General features: G+C 35.2%; 5 protein-coding genes across 5 annotated transcripts; 2 read left to right on the top strand and 3 right to left on the bottom strand.

Annotated features, from left to right (window-relative positions):
- Nucleotides 1-1,071: 1,071 nt before the first annotated feature.
- Nucleotides 1,072-2,095, top strand: PHYBLDRAFT_138902 (hypothetical protein; the record flags this gene model as incomplete). The annotated part of the gene is made up of 2 exons (XM_018430103.1): nt 1,072-1,776; nt 1,934-2,095. 2 exons carry the CDS (start codon nt 1,072-1,074, stop codon nt 2,093-2,095), a joined length of 867 nt encoding a protein of 288 aa, XP_018299396.1.
- Nucleotides 2,096-4,637: 2,542 nt separating this feature from the next.
- Nucleotides 4,638-5,302, top strand: PHYBLDRAFT_69852 (hypothetical protein; the record flags this gene model as incomplete). The annotated part of the gene is made up of 3 exons (XM_018442175.1): nt 4,638-4,703; nt 4,842-5,150; nt 5,225-5,302. The coding sequence occupies 3 exons, from the start codon at nt 4,638-4,640 to the stop codon at nt 5,300-5,302; spliced, it is 453 nt and encodes a 150-aa protein (XP_018299395.1).
- A 1,259-nt stretch (nt 5,303-6,561) lies between these two features.
- PHYBLDRAFT_129650 (hypothetical protein) lies at nt 6,562-7,759 on the bottom strand. Its single transcript, XM_018429298.1, has 3 exons — nt 7,714-7,759; nt 7,421-7,629; nt 6,562-7,341 (listed from the first exon to the last, which is right to left on the bottom strand). The coding sequence occupies exons 1-3, from the start codon at nt 7,732-7,734 to the stop codon at nt 6,606-6,608; spliced, it is 966 nt and encodes a 321-aa protein (XP_018299394.1). The 5' UTR covers nt 7,735-7,759; the 3' UTR covers nt 6,562-6,605.
- A 545-nt stretch (nt 7,760-8,304) lies between these two features.
- On the bottom strand, nt 8,305-11,432 carry PHYBLDRAFT_24510 (chitin synthase; the record flags this gene model as incomplete). Its single annotated transcript, XM_018439847.1, has 8 exons — nt 8,305-8,547; nt 8,614-8,791; nt 8,872-9,207; nt 9,284-9,450; nt 9,534-10,304; nt 10,469-10,522; nt 10,581-10,829; nt 10,968-11,432. 8 exons carry the CDS (start codon nt 11,430-11,432, stop codon nt 8,305-8,307), a joined length of 2,463 nt encoding a protein of 820 aa, XP_018299393.1.
- A 1,862-nt stretch (nt 11,433-13,294) lies between these two features.
- PHYBLDRAFT_138898 (hypothetical protein) lies at nt 13,295-16,534 on the bottom strand (the record flags this gene model as incomplete). The annotated part of the gene is made up of 13 exons (XM_018430102.1): nt 13,295-13,431; nt 13,539-13,757; nt 13,869-14,045; nt 14,166-14,516; nt 14,593-14,721; nt 14,796-14,921; nt 15,010-15,177; nt 15,267-15,413; nt 15,510-15,647; nt 15,755-15,883; nt 15,996-16,130; nt 16,274-16,420; nt 16,483-16,534. The coding sequence occupies 13 exons, from the start codon at nt 16,532-16,534 to the stop codon at nt 13,295-13,297; spliced, it is 2,055 nt and encodes a 684-aa protein (XP_018299392.1).
- Between the last annotated feature and the right edge of the window lie 267 nt (nt 16,535-16,801).

Genomic DNA, 16,801 nt, shown 5'->3' with positions numbered 1-16,801 from the left:
AAATTCATCTAATCAACCATTCGACTATTCAACTAAAATCTGGTGATACAATATGTCTACATATTTTCCAAAATCATATTAATAATATTAATGATAGGATTATATTCTACTATATTTCTTTTTCTCTCCCTCACACACTTTTATATACAATAAGTATTTTTAGTAGACTCTTCAATTGAACCAGTCATTCTTCTTTTTTTTTTAAAGTGTTACATGTTAGGCATATAGTTTTGGCTTATAGTCCTGCATTACAGCAATCATGTCTTGTCAGCGTGCGTAAAAAGAAAATTGCATGCATTAGTATTTTTCCATTATTTATTATTTGATTTGTCTAAATGGTATAAATTTTTTGGTTCTCGGTTCGATCCATGGATACTTTTTTTTTTTTGTATTCGGCACTATCTGATTCTTTGCTCACTCGACTTGGGCACTAACTATTTTGATTTACATTTGATGTACCCCAATAATTCTCTATCTCAATTTTCTTAAAGGAAAGAACGAAAGAGAGTATATAGTTATGCAGCCACCTTAAACTGAAATATTATTCTTTATCTATTTTCAAACTATAAACAATAATGTAGACGGTTTGTCAAATCCGTCAAGTCACGGATAAGCTATTAACCTGAGAGATTGGACTTTGACAAAAATAATTAGACCAAGTGCTTTTCATTAGGATCAGAACCCTTTGCAAAATAGAACAAGCAAAATAAGACCCATAGTAACTACCTCTCAGTAAAGGCTCGTGATAATAATAATAATCACAATGATGATGATGATACTTATAATGATTATGGTAGACTCAATAGATTAAATTACTCTTTCAAGTTGCATCAAATCTTCTCAATCCTACCCCCCCCTTTTGCATCTCTTTTTTCTGCCTTCCTTTCTCTTTCTTTTTCTTCTTTATCTATATGTAATTTCTAGCAAGATATTTTTTTTAATAATTGTTTCTTTAACAAACGTGTATTTATATATATATTTCCAATCTTTTTTTTTTGATCTACTATATTAACCGGTTCAATATTTGATTTATTCAAAAATAAAAATAAAGACAGACAGACAGAAATCACCATGACATATTTTACTAAGCGGCTGGATAATGGTTTAGGTACTTCGAGCCGGCTTTCCAAAACCGAAAAACCTCGGCCAACTGAACCTCAACCCCACCTACAACCTCAGCCTCAGCCTCACCCACAACCTAAACCTCAACATCAACCTAAACCTCAACCGATAAAAAAGTCTTTAAAACAAAATAAGAGTACCCTTAGTCCCGCCAAACCTAGTCCCCGCCTCCCTTCCTCTAATCATGCAAAAACACAACCACCAAGTTCACCATCAAATCAAAGACATACAGCACCCAATAAGCTTAATACCAAAAACCAAAACCTCCCCCAGGAGAACCCAAACCAGAAGCAACATAAAACATCTGGGACAAAATTACCACTTTGTACATTACCACCTACTCACGCACCTCTTGGTTTGCATTCACCTCGTCCCTTTTATGAAGCCAAGATGCGTACTCCCCCAGTGCAGCTGCAGCATGCACTCACCCTTTGTCACACTTGTCAGCTGCCCATTCTTTGTGGCATTCTGATACGCACAAGTCTTGAAAGCACGTCTCCGTCTTGGCATGCTAAATGCTTCAAGTGCGGCACGTGTGGCAGACGACTAACAAGCACAGCGTTTTTCAATAAAGACAATGAACTGTATTGTGCCGCAGATTATCAAGCCTTGTTTGGCGTACAATGCTATGGATGTTTAAAACCAATCACAGAGGTACATACATACATACATACATACATATTGATAGTGATATTGCTACTATACTATACTAATAAAGTAATCATACACACATACACACATACGCACAAAAAAAAACCATTTAGTATATATCACAGACCACCTGCTCTAACAAACATGTACTCTGCAATAGGCTTATCAATCAGCTATGGGGAAGCAGTATCATATGGGACACTTCTTATGTTACCAGTGCCACACACCGTTTAAAAACGAAGATTCCTTCAAGGTACACAAGGGGCAGGCTTATTGTGAGCATGACTACAATTTCCTGGATCAAAAGGATGTACCACTTTAGATACCTTTTTTTTCTGTATCTCAAGAACAAGGCTATCAATCAATCCAAACCAAGCCAAATCAAACCAGAAAATCAAATAGCCAAATAAACAAACAAACAAACTCACAAACAAACAAAAAGCAAAACAAAGCAAAACAAAAGATGGTTTACCATTTTTCCCATTTATTTTATCTGTCTATCTGTTTTCTCCCTTTGCTAATTGAAAGATATATATATATATATAGCTATCATATTGTAAGCCATGAATATGGATAAGACGGTTACAAGAAGTATAAATCCCAATCTTCAAGCTGTCTATATATAGGGAAAATAATATAATCCTGACTAACAAATAAAAGAAAACAAAAGGTGTTTATTATAGGCTATTCAAATATCAACAATTTTCAATTAACTCCAGAGTCTACTTAATCCTGCAGATGAGTAACCATCGACAGTTAATAATAGTCTAAATAATAGTGCCTTCTGTTTAAATATTCAAAGTATATCTTAAACCAGAAACAACCATCCAGCCAACCAACAAATTAAAATGAAAACCAAAAAAAAAAGGTCAATTTATTAGAGGGTACTCAGACGGATTTTACGTAGAAATCCAGATTTAGACACTAGCCAATTATATCGCTTTACATTTGAAGACCCCAAAATGCAAAGGTAGAAGTCTGGTAGATATTTAATATGTTAGCGTTTTAAGTTGGATATAAGAAATGCAAAGGCTTACTAATAAATCAAAGTATGTGGCTCCCTACAAATAGACACAATATATATAGATATATATATATATATATACAAGAAAGGACCTTTCCTTGCATCTAGAATATCAAAAAGACTGAATCTTAGAGTAACGTATGTTTCCATATTTGTAATTTCCATGCTGTTATAAGAATTTTAGCCCAATAATACTGCTTTCTGGACTTGCCAATTCTATATAAAATCTGGCTGAGTACCCCCCCCCCCTTTTTTTTAAAAAAAAAAAAAAGAAAAAAAAAAGGCTATCCTTACGGACAAGACGACGGGACAAGATTTCGAGGAAAGGGAAATTTTTACCACACGCTCATGTTTGATATCAAATTTTCCTCAGCCCATACACCTCCATATATATATATATATATGTACTTTTTATTCTTATCCACCAGCTATAGGTTTATAAAAGATTAAATAAGTTATTACTATCTTATAGAAAAATGTAACGAATTTTTTTTTGTTGAATTGATTATACAAACTGTTGTTTGGGATATTATAAAAAAAAAACTTGTGAGATATCACACATTTAGACCGTATATAAAAGCGTTGGCCTTGAAACAAGAGATAGCACATAAAACTATATATTTGGTTTTGTCTTTATGAAATATTTTATACTGTACGATTAAAGTCCCTTGATCACTCCAAAGAGATTGAGTAAAGAGGGGATCGTGTTATGTGTAGTGACGGTGCTGAGGCTTGTGCCTTTTTTTTGACAAGTATGGATATACCATAGTATTACAATATCTAAAAGAAAAGTACAAGAATAACTTTATCAAATCAAGGTTGGATTGGCATGGGGGCTCCATACTAGGTTGTGGGCTGTGCGTAAGCGGGGATATTTGACTCATTGAATACCATGAAGCGTTCCACGCATTTAACTAGTATGCATACATGATCTTTGTGAAAAAAAAATCCTATTCAATTTCTGGGAGCTCTCAGTGAGAACAATGATCGGGGAGTTTGTCTACAAAGAGGACAATGCTAGTTATCACAACGCTAAGCTTCTAGAAGAGTAGAATACTTATAAAAATATTGAAAGTTAGAGCTTGATATTCCAAAAGCAAAAAGCTCCTAAGGAGCTAGAAGCTGGTATTCATATGATATAGTGCCAATATCCCAAATGAAATTTTTATTTGCCAAAGTCATTAAATGCCAATACTTAATTCTATACATGACATTAAAAGGGCTAATGGAAGAATTAACATACTATTGTTTTTATTTGATAACAATATTTTTTAGGCATGTGGTTGTTAAGTGAAGAGTAGACAAGTTAGAATTAGAAAGTTAAATAGGTTATGATCTTGGTTTGTCGGAACATAACAACCTGTAAGGAATACTGAGTAGGTATGGCTTTGTATATTTAAATTACTAAAACAAGAACAAGAGCAAAAGTACTTCTTCGTGAGTTAAAGATATCAATATAATGTCATCCAATTATTAAATAAAAAGTTACAATACAATAAAATGGTAATCACTTCTTTTCTCTTTACTACAAAAGAGATATACGACATCAACCCCTGATGATTAATATAGATAAAAACAAGAAGAACAATAGGATATATAAGTATCCAGTGCTTCTTTGAGCTTTTATACCGTCAGAAAACAGTTTATTGAACAAAACAAAGAAACATTAGCTTATTTACTGGTAAAGAAGTAATTTATTTTTATGCAATATACATTACAACACCACAACAATGAATATTCAAACATATGTATATTTCAACTTATTATAAATAGATAAAACTCACACTTCATATTTCACTCTCTACCTTCTTACTTTCTATTCCACTCACAAATAAACAATATGTCCAGTACATCTAGCCAACATGAGCCTCAGCTTAGTGAGTTCACTCCCAGAAAGAGAAGAAAGGTAAATATCAATAGGCCTTGTTGAAGTCATAGATGTATAAAGTAAATGTAGAAACCTTTCTGTATTATAATAATTCCAATTATCATCATTATTAGCATTATAAATAATAATATTTTATATTTCTATCTATAAATGTAGGTCCTATCCAAGATGGAGAATATATGTAGACGAATGAGATCCTTGGCCAACTTATTGGAAGGAATCGATTTTGAAGCATACGATGCTGAACAAGACCGAAGGGGGGCTGCAGGTCCTGTGGAGCGTATAAGGCGTAGACCTCGTGGGCGGAGAGACCCAAATATGCCTAAGATGCCATCAAATAGTTACGCTATATATACCCGCTGGTGCTCCGAACATTTAAGAGAAGAGAATGTTCAATTGCCTTTACACAATTTCCTTGTGACGGTTGCTGGGAGATGGAGGGCCTTAAGCGCAGAGGAGAAACAGGTAAAGCCACTCTTCTTACTAGACACGCTTAATCATCCATAAATAAAGTAACTTGCTCACTCGGCTTTGTATAGCCATATGTTGATCTTGCAAATGAGGACAAAGGAAGATACGAGCGGGAAATGCAGGAATACCGCAGAAACAACCCTTAAAACTAAAGGGTTTGAGGATTGGATTTTGTTACCTTTCCTTATTTCTTATATGCTTCTTTGTCTTTCCTCTTCTTCTTATAATCATATGAATACACATTTTTCTTTCTTTTTTTTATGCTTATTTTTTTTTTACACTTCTTGTACCTTTATTTATAGCAGTAATTCACCTCTCCTTTCATTTAACTCTTTTTTTCTTCTGTATTTTTCTTTTGTCAATATCTATATGCAAATTATTATTATTATTATTATTATTATTTTACAGTCAAAGCTCGATTTAGTAATATTTGATTTAGTAATAATCGCGATTTAGTAATAGTAATACAATTTGGCTTCTCCCAAAAGTATTACTAAATCGAGCTTTGACTGTATCCTAGAAAGCAAAAAAGAAATAAAGCCCAATTTCAATCGAATATAAAATCATCGCCTACCCTTAATGAATTCTACCACTTCCAAGAGAACCTGTCCCTAGTGATCCGTTCCCTCTTCTTATATCCGAAATCTTTGCTATTCCCTGTCAGCCTCCACCATCTGCACCCGCACAAAACTGTGCCTAGGAGGACCAACTTGGTTTAGTATTTTTGTGTATTTTGTATCCATCAATGGATCGCCCGAGTTTTTAAACATAGTCCCTCTTTGGAGCTAATATCCTTACTAAAATTCACTCCCAATTCTAGTGCTGGCAGTTCAGCAATGAATTCAACAATCTTCAAATTATATAACATATGTTTAAATTAAATGTGCTTTTAGTATTTCTGCTGTTAAGTAATAATAGATAAAGTAAGGCGTGGGGGTTAGAGGTGTTTTTACTTTTCATTGGTTTGATGGAATATAAAAAATGTGATAACCGTTGATATGGGTATGCATATCTTTTTTTTTTTTAAAAAAAAGAAGCTGTATATTCATAAAAATGCTGAATATATTGACAGTGATACGATTTTTCTTCTTCAAATATTAGCACTTCATCAGACTTTGACTGTATTTGAAGCAATTACACTTAAATCCAGTTTCGCATCAAATATAATGTAAATGTTAAAATATTTTCTTTCGAAAATTTGTCTGAAGCACCTAAATCTAATCAGCATTTATGTGAATGTAGAGTAAAAAATATCTGCTATATATATTATTAGTATTATTATTGTTTTGAATAGACATCCAATTAACCACCACTAATGTCTTTTAGTTTTTTACTAGCTTTTTAATGTGGTACTGATATTTACAAACAGGTTCGACAAAAAATATCAGTCAGGGCAGTTCTACATATCAACGAATTATCTATTTTACGTAGCATTACTACTTTGTTTATTTAAAGATTGGCTGGGACAGGAACAATCGCAAAGCCAATAATAGGGAAGTGAATAAAAACTTCTAGAGATGATTCCCGATCGATATGTTTCAAAACAACTTCCTGGCTTGTCAAATGCACAAGTGATCCAACCACAGGAATCTTGCCGTTGTCCAAGGGAGTAACAGACACAAGTACACCAGCCTTCAAAGGAGTTCCAGTTGACTTGACTTCTCCCACAAACTCCAAACTTTCCTTCTTGGCAATTTCAAGTGCCTCTTCTGCAGAAATCCTTGGCATGTCTTCGGTCTTCTCGTAACCTCCGACCTTGAGAACACGGGTCTTGTGTGCCGAAAGGGTGGGGAAGTTTTTCTTCAACCAAGACTCGCCAACAAGTCCTCCCGCAAACGCAGTGTCGGTAGCCAAATGGAAATCTGCCATTGAAGGAAGCTGGGTGTCCAGAACCCATTCTTTGCTACCTTGGTCGTTCTCCAAAAGCAGTTGCTCGGCAACCTCGAATTGAGCCTGGAGCTCGAGTTTCAAAAAGGGAGCAATAGCAGAAATTTGGTCTACATCAATTTTGGTTCCGCTGTAAGCAGACCGGTCCTTTACAATAACATCAGGAATTCCCATGGAAAGGAACTGAGGGACGACGGAGAAAAAGAGCGTGTTGTCTGTCCATTGGCTAAAGGCCTTGCAAAGAGCTTCGGTGGCCTGTCCCGATCGGGTAGCGGGGTAAAGTGAGGGTTCAGGATATCTAAGATCAAACAGGCGTAATTACAGAAAAGGTAGGTTAATGTCAATGCTGTCTTGACAGATATTTTTTTTAGGTTTACCTTTTCTCGAGTTCAGCAATAATAACCTTTGTATCGCAAAAGATGTGGTTATCGATTTGGAGAATTGGAGTTTTACGGTAGCCACCATCGAGCGGTCTGCGAAGAGGACGAGGCTCGATCATGTTGATCAAGACTGTCTTGTAGTCAACCTTCTTGTAGTTGAGAGCCCATGCAATCTTTTGAGCAAAGGGTGATTCAGGATACCAGTGCTATTCAGGAAAAGAAAAAAGGAAACATGTTTAATATATGATTCAAGCGAAAAACAAGTTCTTTGGTTTCTTTAGCCTTTTTACCAAAATAACGTTAGGAGACATGGTGAATGAGAAGTATTCTGGGAAGAAAACCAAGAAATGGGATGTGGTATTTAAATAAACCTATAAAATAGATGTATTTTTATATTATATATATATATATTTAATTTACGCAACCTTTAGCCCTATGTGATTTTCGCTGATTAAGTTGAATTAACTGCTTTTGATCTGTGAGCTGGAAAATTAAAACGCTTACGTTTATCACCTTTCTCTATTTATTTTCGCAACCGACACGCATAAACGCACATGCCCATGCACAAACGTAAGCACACACACACACACATTCAAAGACTCACAAACATGCGCACCTCAACAAAATGAAATAGCTTTAACCACCAACTTCCTTGCTTTATTAGTACTTCTCCGATTAAAAACAGGTGCACATAATGATATAACCAAAAATAAAATTATTGAATTATTCCTTTTATTATTATAATTTTTTTTTATCAATATTAGTGTTAGTATTAGTATCAGTGTTAATAAAATAAGAAGAAAAGAAAATAAATGGAACTGTCAAGAAACATACACACGCATGTATATATATATCAAATATAATAGGACTTTTGTTTTGTTTTATACAGATGAAAATAAACGAAGTATTAGGTAGGTAAAAGAGCCTAAGAAACGAAACGCTGCTAGACCAGTATTCACCCATAGAATGACTGACATGTAAGTGGTCCCGATAGACTCTTGATAAATTGTGTCGAATTTGGTAGAGGTGATACACACGCTTAAAAGGGCATTGCAGGCAATCCAAATCAAGACCAAATGGGTTCGGAAAGAGCGGTAGTAATCATCTTGGGTTTGGTGAAAAGACTGAAGATGGCATTAAACTCAATTAGAAATCAATAATTCGTCTTAATACTATTAATATTAACTTACGCTCTTGGGATTGATTGGCTTGTTCTCAAAGGCAAGTAAAGCTTCTTCGTATTCAAGATTGATGTCGAGTTGGTCTGCCGGTAATTCAATTTCAACAGTCTCTACTCCCTGGCTGTCGTTGGATACCTTGACAACCCCCAAGTCCTTTGCAATTCCATTATCACCTTTGGTCCCCCAGCTAAATAATAATAATAAGAAAAAAAGATACAAAGGTTACTTTAACTCAATTCAATTCAATTCAATTCAATTTACACTAACCTCACATCATGTGTGTTGCAAAACGCATATATAGACAATATGTTGACATAACATGGTAAAAGTAAAAGGTACGGTAAGAAGCTAGTCAACATATGCCACGGTTGACCATATAGAATGCTGGATATAAAATATAGTCCATACGTAGCCATCAAAGACAAAAGCATGTTACGAAGACCCTGATTAGCCAGTAATAGGGCAAGATTTGTTCCAGCATTGGGTGTCCACTCAATTCCAGAATATGAAATAGCCTTGTAGACCAGCCAAGCCGCGGCAAACAGCATGTAACACATAATTACTGCAAACCCTACGAGGCACAGTATAAATAAGATTCTTGACCTACAGAAATACAGTATTAAATAAATAAAAGCTTAAATTTATAAGTAGATGTGCACACGCATATATATATACTTACCCTTGGGGTCGGTTACCAATCGAACAAATAAATACAATAATAAGAAGAAACTGGTATCCATATCTAATCACACTTGATATGTGTGTACCCCGCCCATTACCAAATGGATCGACTGTAGGATCCTCGAGACTCTTGGTGATAAAGTAAAAAGTAATATAAAAATTTCCCTACAAGTAAAAACCAGATTAGAATTAGTGCTATGATAATTATACTCCTTCTGTAGTCCAGGGGGATAAAATAAAGGTCTTACTAATGAGAGCCAGCCAAACAAAAGACTGATAAAACTGTACACACTCTCGATGCAAAGCAGTCCCATACGGAATAAGGAGTGGTTACTTTTCAAGATCGACGGGAAATGCCAAATTCCATAAACACCGGCAAAGAAACTGCCATTGAGCCAACGTCTCCGCTGAGAAATAAATTCAGGTAGCTGTTCAGGAACATCAGTTTCTGCAAAGGCACTCTGACAGTATTCGAGAAGCCACCGTTCGCCTCGCTTGGCTACCAGCTCAAAACACAATATGCGATCTTCAGCCAGATACATGTTTGCCTCAAAAAGCTTGGGCTGCTTTGCACTACTATGTAAATCTTCGCCATGAAAGTATTTTTCGAGTGGACCGTGGCCATTGATGTCGTTCTGAAGGGCCTGGTAACGATAGGCCGAAAAGGCGCCTGGCAAAACAGAAATATAGCCAAAGACACTCTCGAGGGGTTTGTCGAGGATGTTTGACATCTTGTATTCAAAATTCTGTGCAGCCACCAGTGGATTCAGAAGCTGCTTAAACCCTACCCCAAGCATGGCCCTGATTTCTCCACATGCACCACCAATATTTCGATTTCGTTCAAAGGTTCTCCAGAGTTTGTAGATGCTCACATTTCCGGGCCGTGTGCCCACATCAAGTAATATACATATCTTGGGTAGCAGTAGGGGCCCAAATGCATTGAAAAACCAGCGATGGGAGTTGATTTTCTTTGCGTTTTTTTCTTTTAAGCAAAACAGGATTTGTACAGGAACAATCCCCTTGGTTCAAAAGAAAGAGTTACTTTAGTAACATACGTATGTATGTATTTACACGTATATATATATATATATTGCTATATATCTTCTTTTAAACAAGATTTTTTCTATTGTAATTTATTTTTATATAAAAAAAAATAGGTGATATGTGGGGGAGGAGGGTTTACCTTGTCTGCTCCTCTAAGCTTCATGTCAGAGTCTATTGATATTTGTGTAGTAAACTGAATGATGTGCATCAATAAACTGAAACACAGCAATTTTTTTTTGGTTGGACTTTACTTCATAAATATGTGCTGTCACTGGTTTGTCTTCCACCATGTTTTTTGCTATGCCTGCCTGATAAATTCCCATGGATGCCAAGACATGCAGAACACGTTTGTTGATAATCTCACGCCCATCTGCAACAATGCAAACAACCACCTTTTGCCACCCATCAGGTCCCCAAACAGGAGAATTCGGAAGACTGCAGAGATACGAAATATTCTTCATCACACCGTGCATTGTACGAGTAAATAATATTTCGTCTTCCTTTAATAATTATTTATGAAACAAAAAAATAGAAGTACAAACACGCCAATGTATAGATACACGAAGCATTAATTTAGGGAAAGGTAGAGACAGACATATATAAGGACATATTAAATTTATAAAAGGCAAGATACGTACATTGTACATAGTGATTACAATAAAAAGTTCTGTTTCACGTTGATATTGCTGCTGGCGTAAAGTGTAGCCCTGTTTCTGAAAGTCATCAGGATCGCAGGTTGCAGCTGTGTATCGCATCGTCCTGAATTCTTCGTCCTTTCGAGGAACAGACAGTAAGAGTCGGTCAGGAACCGGGCAATTTATAATAAGATTGCCTTTTGTAAGTTTCAATTGTCGTGTAGCTCGACGACGGGCTGTGTTTGCTGCTGCTGCTGCTGTTGCTGTATCCTGTGTGTCATTGTTGACAAGAGGATAGTTACTGGCGTCCGAGTAGTGGTGTGGACGAGATATCAAGCCAGGATGAAATCCGCCAACTAAAGGTGCAGCAATATAGGCTTCGTGAAATCCTGATGCAGACCCTACTGGGTTGCGATAGTGTATACTCTGTGAGTAAGCAGGATTGGAAGGTCTGGCTGGTACAGACATGTCTACCATGTATGAAGGCTGGTATGGGGTTCTTCCGGGCAGATCAATATTAGCAAAGTTGTGCGATGTTGACAAATCTTCTTCATGTGGTCCAGGTACAGGTACAGGTGCAGGTTGTATTCGGTTATTGTTGTCAAAATTCTGGTGTCGTATTGTGGACATGCTTTGTCTACCGCTAGTCCTAACATCTGGTTGGGTGACCTGAAAACCAGGGTTGTAGTGTGGAATATGGTCATTGTTTCTCTCGTTCATTAGTAATTAAATGATTGTAGTTTGTACTACAAGCTTCTTAAACTAAAGAAAAAGGAAAAGGTAGAAGGAGAAGGAGAAGGAGAAGGAGTGTTATGCCAATACGTTTTACTGGCAGTAATAAATCAACAATAACTAGTCTTTTTCTTCTTCTTTTTTTTGTTCAACCTTATTGAATTGACTCAGCCAAATATATACATTTATATAGTCGTACTATAATTCCGTATTCAGGATTGTTTTGGTTTGAAGCCATTTAGGTAAACTCAAAACCAGAATTGAGGTTTGACAGAAAAACAATAATTGTTTTATTGTTGTTGTTTTTGTAGTTCTTATTTTAAACGATAATGATAATAATTGGGAGCTTTTTAGACAATTGATTGAGTGACTAGCTCAAGTGTTTTCAAATTTAAATTGAGTTCATTAAGTAAGTAGGTTTGCAAGCTTACACGGCTATCTTTACGCAACCAGAAAATTGCGAAAATTTCTTGCATGAATATATATATATATATATAGGGTAAATATAACTACATAAAGTAGATGATTTGATGCAAGTCATTTGTCACCATATATTTTATTTAGTAAAATATGTGCCCCTATTGACTGATATATGTTATATGTATATATAAATAATTGACCTAAATAAAATACAATCAAAAATGAATACAGGTAGAAAGACAGTTCTATTAAAGAACAAATAAAAAGAGCTATCTCAATACTTTATTATTTCAAAAGCTTATTTCCTTAAAGAATATAAATATATATAAGAGAAATAAAGAGGCAGGGGTAAAAGGAGAGGAAGGAGAAACTGGGGAAGCAGGAAGGAACTAGGCATCGTTTATGTCCATTCAACCTCTCCAGTCTGGTCGTGTGAGGCCTGAACATGTCCAAAACCTGGCGGATATACTCCAATATACGATTTTGCAAGTTTTAGCTTTATATAATTAAGGACGTGTAAGCGTAAATTATTAAAAAAAGAAAAAGAAAAAACAATATAGATACTTTGCTCGTTGGGTGGCTCATATGGGGACCACCTTCTGATAAAATAAAACCCATTGGAAGAATGTTCCTAGAGAACAGGGACCTTGGGTAATCTAAAAAAAAATCCTGGCAACAATTTTCACCCTGGTGGCTTCTTACTCATCAAAGTCCTATGGATATGACAAAAAGGTGAGGTTTTATTTACTTGTGTTTCATATGAATTATATGTTATTGCACAAAGCAAAAAGGTTTGTGCCAGAGGGATTTGTATAGATCTTTGTATAATGGAAATAATCTCATTTACTTGTTGGCTTTGCTTGTGAGTTGTTGGACATATTGGTTTGGTTAAAAAAACGACGAATTGAAAGTTAAGAAGAAATTACAGCTTTTATACTTGGTATTGAGACGATGTCAGTTTCTTTCATTATTGACAGCTTAAAATTGTTGTTTTTTTTAGATGACATTACATTACTTTTTTTTTTTGATAAACGGAATAAAGATATTAATTCATGATGGCGTATTTACACAATGTAAATCCTGTTATTATTATTATTATTTATTATTTATTTAAAATCTGTGCATGTGTATTTATTTGTTTTGTGTTTGTATAGATATATTATTATTACTATTTTAGTTTATGCTATGGTACTCTTCGCAATAGCAGACGCAGCTTTCTTGGAAAAGGACACGACTGTTTCTGGACCTTGTGTTAATGCTTTGAGCTGAGGAAGAACCTTTTCATAAAGAACATTTGATACTTTTGTATCATTTACTAAGAAGAAAACATAGAAGAAATAAATACATATTATCATCATCATTATCATTCTCCAAATAACAATAGCAACAGCAGTAATCCGTGTACTTTTATAGATATATTACCTGTTTGGGCAGCTAAAGCAACCTTTTCCAAGAAGACACATGCATTACAACGCACTTCACTGGGAATATCTGCGTTTTCTTTGCATACTGTGTCCACAACAACCTCAAGGAAAGTGCGGGTCTCAATCTCCTCCGGCTTCTTCTCATCATCATCATCATTATCCTGATTAATTAGCATGTCTTCTAAAGAAGGAACAGGCGCAATGACAAAGGATAGGGCTAAAAATAATAATAATAACATTATCATCATCAAAAAAAAAATTAGTGTTTAGTTATTGTTACTTTCTTCCTTTCAGGTTTTAGTACAAAAATTAATAAATTTTAACATACCATCTTTCAGAAGAATCTTGGATGATTCCGAATCGGTGTCGGCAAAAATCACAGTTAGTGCAATAATACCATCGTTCTTGAGGACCACAAATTTAGAAGATCTAACCAATTCAGCAATAGGTTCGACAATAGCTGGCTTTACAAGAATAGTACGCAAAGCCAAAGAAGTTGTGATGGCTAATCAATGGAACCAAAGAGAGAGAGAATATATACATACAATATGTTAATAGTTATTCTTAATGTACAGCACATATTTACTTTCTTTTCTTTTTTTGATTTTTTTTTAAAAAAACATACGTTGTGTCCAAACTGATTTGACTAGATTGGTTAATATCCGTGTAGCTTCACTTTTAGCCGAGCTATCATCTACACGCTTGATAAAAGCAAGTACCAACTCAAGAGGGGTCTGTTTCTCTTCTGTAGTAGTAGGACTAGTGATAATCCTCTGGCTGTTTTCATCTACAAATTGTCTTGGAATAAATCTCATGTTCATTACAGGAATTATTGGCTTACAATTATTAGCACAAAGAAGCTTGAGAATACCAATGGCAAAGAACTGGTTTCTCTTTAACATGTCTTTGGAGGTGTCCAGAAGAGGAGCCACGGATTCAATGGCACCGGCATTACCAATCACAGCCTTGTTTTGTTCTATATTCAATGGAAAAGTATGAGATAACACAAATATTTATCAAGAGAAACAAAGGTTTATCATTTACACACTTACTGGGAAGACAGAGATGTTTCAAACAGCCAAGAATAACGTATTGGAATGTTGCATTTTCTGTCGAAGTGAGCAATTTCAACAATGACTTTTCCAAATGATTCTTTTCAACCATTTCAACACAATGGGCATCTAATTAGATGGTCAGTAATCCATGTACTTGGTTTCATTACCCCTTCTCTCCTTTTTTTGGATTGTCAATTTACCTGTACGAGCAAGATTTCCAAGGGCATACACGGCAGTCTGGCTAACAATGCTAGATTCACTGTTCATCATACGGAAGAATCGATTCAAGGTCTTTTCGTCAGCATAGAGACGTTCTAGCATTTCATCTGATGCACACACATTAGTAATATTATATCATTTTATCAATCTATCTTGTCTTAATATCAAGAGTTTTAGATTATTATTATTATTTACCAGTAGATGTTGCATAAACGGCAATCTTGCTAATAGTTGCCTGTGTCTCTGTGAATCTCTTCTTTTCATCTTCATCATCTGCTGCTTCCAATGGCAATGTTGCTTTCTCTAAGAAATCAAGAAGCATAGTAAAGAATCCAGAATCCACAACGGCATTTTGCATATCGTCTATTCATACACAAAAATATTACAGTGACTTTAATACAGAGTTTCAATACTCAAACCGAACAGCAAGTATATATTATTTTTATTTTTACCATCATCAAGTACCACCTGTAGTAAGGCATCGGCCAAATTCTCGAGCAAATCCAAATTCTCGAGCTGGTCTACATTCCATTCGTAATTGATCATCTCCAACAGTCGAGAAACTGATTCGCGGGAACTAAACGCCTTTCTCACAGAATCTACACAGAATTATGGTTTAAGCTCAAATTTATTTTTCTTTTTCTTTTTATTTAAAATAACTTGTATTAGTATATGTATATATATATAAATGTTACCTTCTCCTAGTAGATTGTCAAGTACTTTTGCTGCCATACACACAGTAGCCTCTTCACCGTGGTCCATTCTTGCAGGATCTAACAACTCAGTCAATAGCTTTACACCGCCATAAGTAGCAATGTCTGCTTGGATAGGCTCTACAAGTCGTATTAAATCACCAAGAAAAATCAATTAGATAAATATATATATATATATAAGAAAAAAAATCAATAGCTTATATTTTGTGTATCAATTAATTATTTACCGAAATCCATACTGCTATTCAAACAAAATCCGCAGCATGTTCTCACCAAGTCAGGGCGATGTCCCTGCTCGAGAAAGGGAATAGCGAGGGGAATAACACCAGCATCATGAACCTTTTGTCTATTGTCATCTACAGTTACAATATTAATTCAATAACAGTTAAATTCAATTAAACTCAAAGCATGTAATTTTATTTTATTTTTCTTCTTCCTCTTTCTTTTCTCTTAATTTTATTGTCTTACTGTGGTCAAAGCACATATTGCCATATACACGTAGTGCCTGAATCTGATAGTCAGTCTGACCCTCTTTAGCCAATCTGAGAATATCCGTGACCTTTTCGAGTACACCAGCCTCACCGAGAGGTGTACGTGTAGACTCTAGAAAAATATTGTGAGATGAGTTGATGATGTTTATGTTTATGATTATTATTATTATTTTTTTGGTATTGTTGCTATTGCTGCTGTTGTTGGTGTAAAAAATGTAAAATGTAAAATATAAAACATAAAACAAATAAATTTACCTGTTCTTGCACCGTCAGCAACAACCTGGGCAAGTTGTGTGGCCTTGCTCCATGCTGTAATATCTGAAGCGTTCTTTGTAAGAAGTGCACCGAGATGTTGGAAAGCCTTGACAATAGGTTGTGTTTGACTTAAAAGGGTATCGGCATCTAGAGTATAGGATGAGTTTGTTATACTTGATTATCAAATTCCGCGAGAAAAACCAATTTACCTTTGATGGCCAAGAGGAATTTTAGGGAATCTTCAACAGGATCGATGGACATTATACTAAGATGAGGCTGGGTTTGCTTAATGAAGCCCCAAAAGCTTACTCATGCTTCTATCTCCATGCGGAACAAATTCACGTGATATGTCAGATCTGTAACTGGTTGTACCCACAGCCTGTGACAGAACAAGATTTTCATATTTTCTCTGTATACATACAATATCTTTTATTTTCTCTTTATCCTCTTTCTCTTGCTTGCTTGCTTGTCTTTAATTTACTTTATTTTTTATTTATTTATTTATTTATTTTTGGTTGATGTTAATGT

The sequence above is a fragment of the Phycomyces blakesleeanus genome (genome assembly GCF_001638985.1).
Source record: "Phycomyces blakesleeanus NRRL 1555(-) unplaced genomic scaffold PHYBLscaffold_1, whole genome shotgun sequence".
Lineage (NCBI taxonomy): Eukaryota > Fungi > Mucoromycota > Mucoromycetes > Mucorales > Phycomycetaceae > Phycomyces > Phycomyces blakesleeanus.
The sequence above is the reverse complement of the archived record's forward strand: the minus strand, read 5'-3'. Positions and strand labels throughout refer to the sequence as shown.

Excerpts from the sequence above, each read along its gene's own strand:
- PHYBLDRAFT_129650 (XM_018429298.1), bottom strand. The coding sequence starts at position 7,734 with ATGTCTCCTAACGTTATTTTG. Across the intron at positions 7,630-7,713 it reads TGTCTCCTAACGTTATTTTG|CACTGGTATCCTGAATCACC; the intron begins GTAAAAAGGCTA and ends TTTCCTGAATAG. Across the intron at positions 7,342-7,420 it reads ATTGCTGAACTCGAGAAAAG|ATATCCTGAACCCTCACTTT; the intron begins GTAAACCTAAAA and ends GTTTGATCTTAG.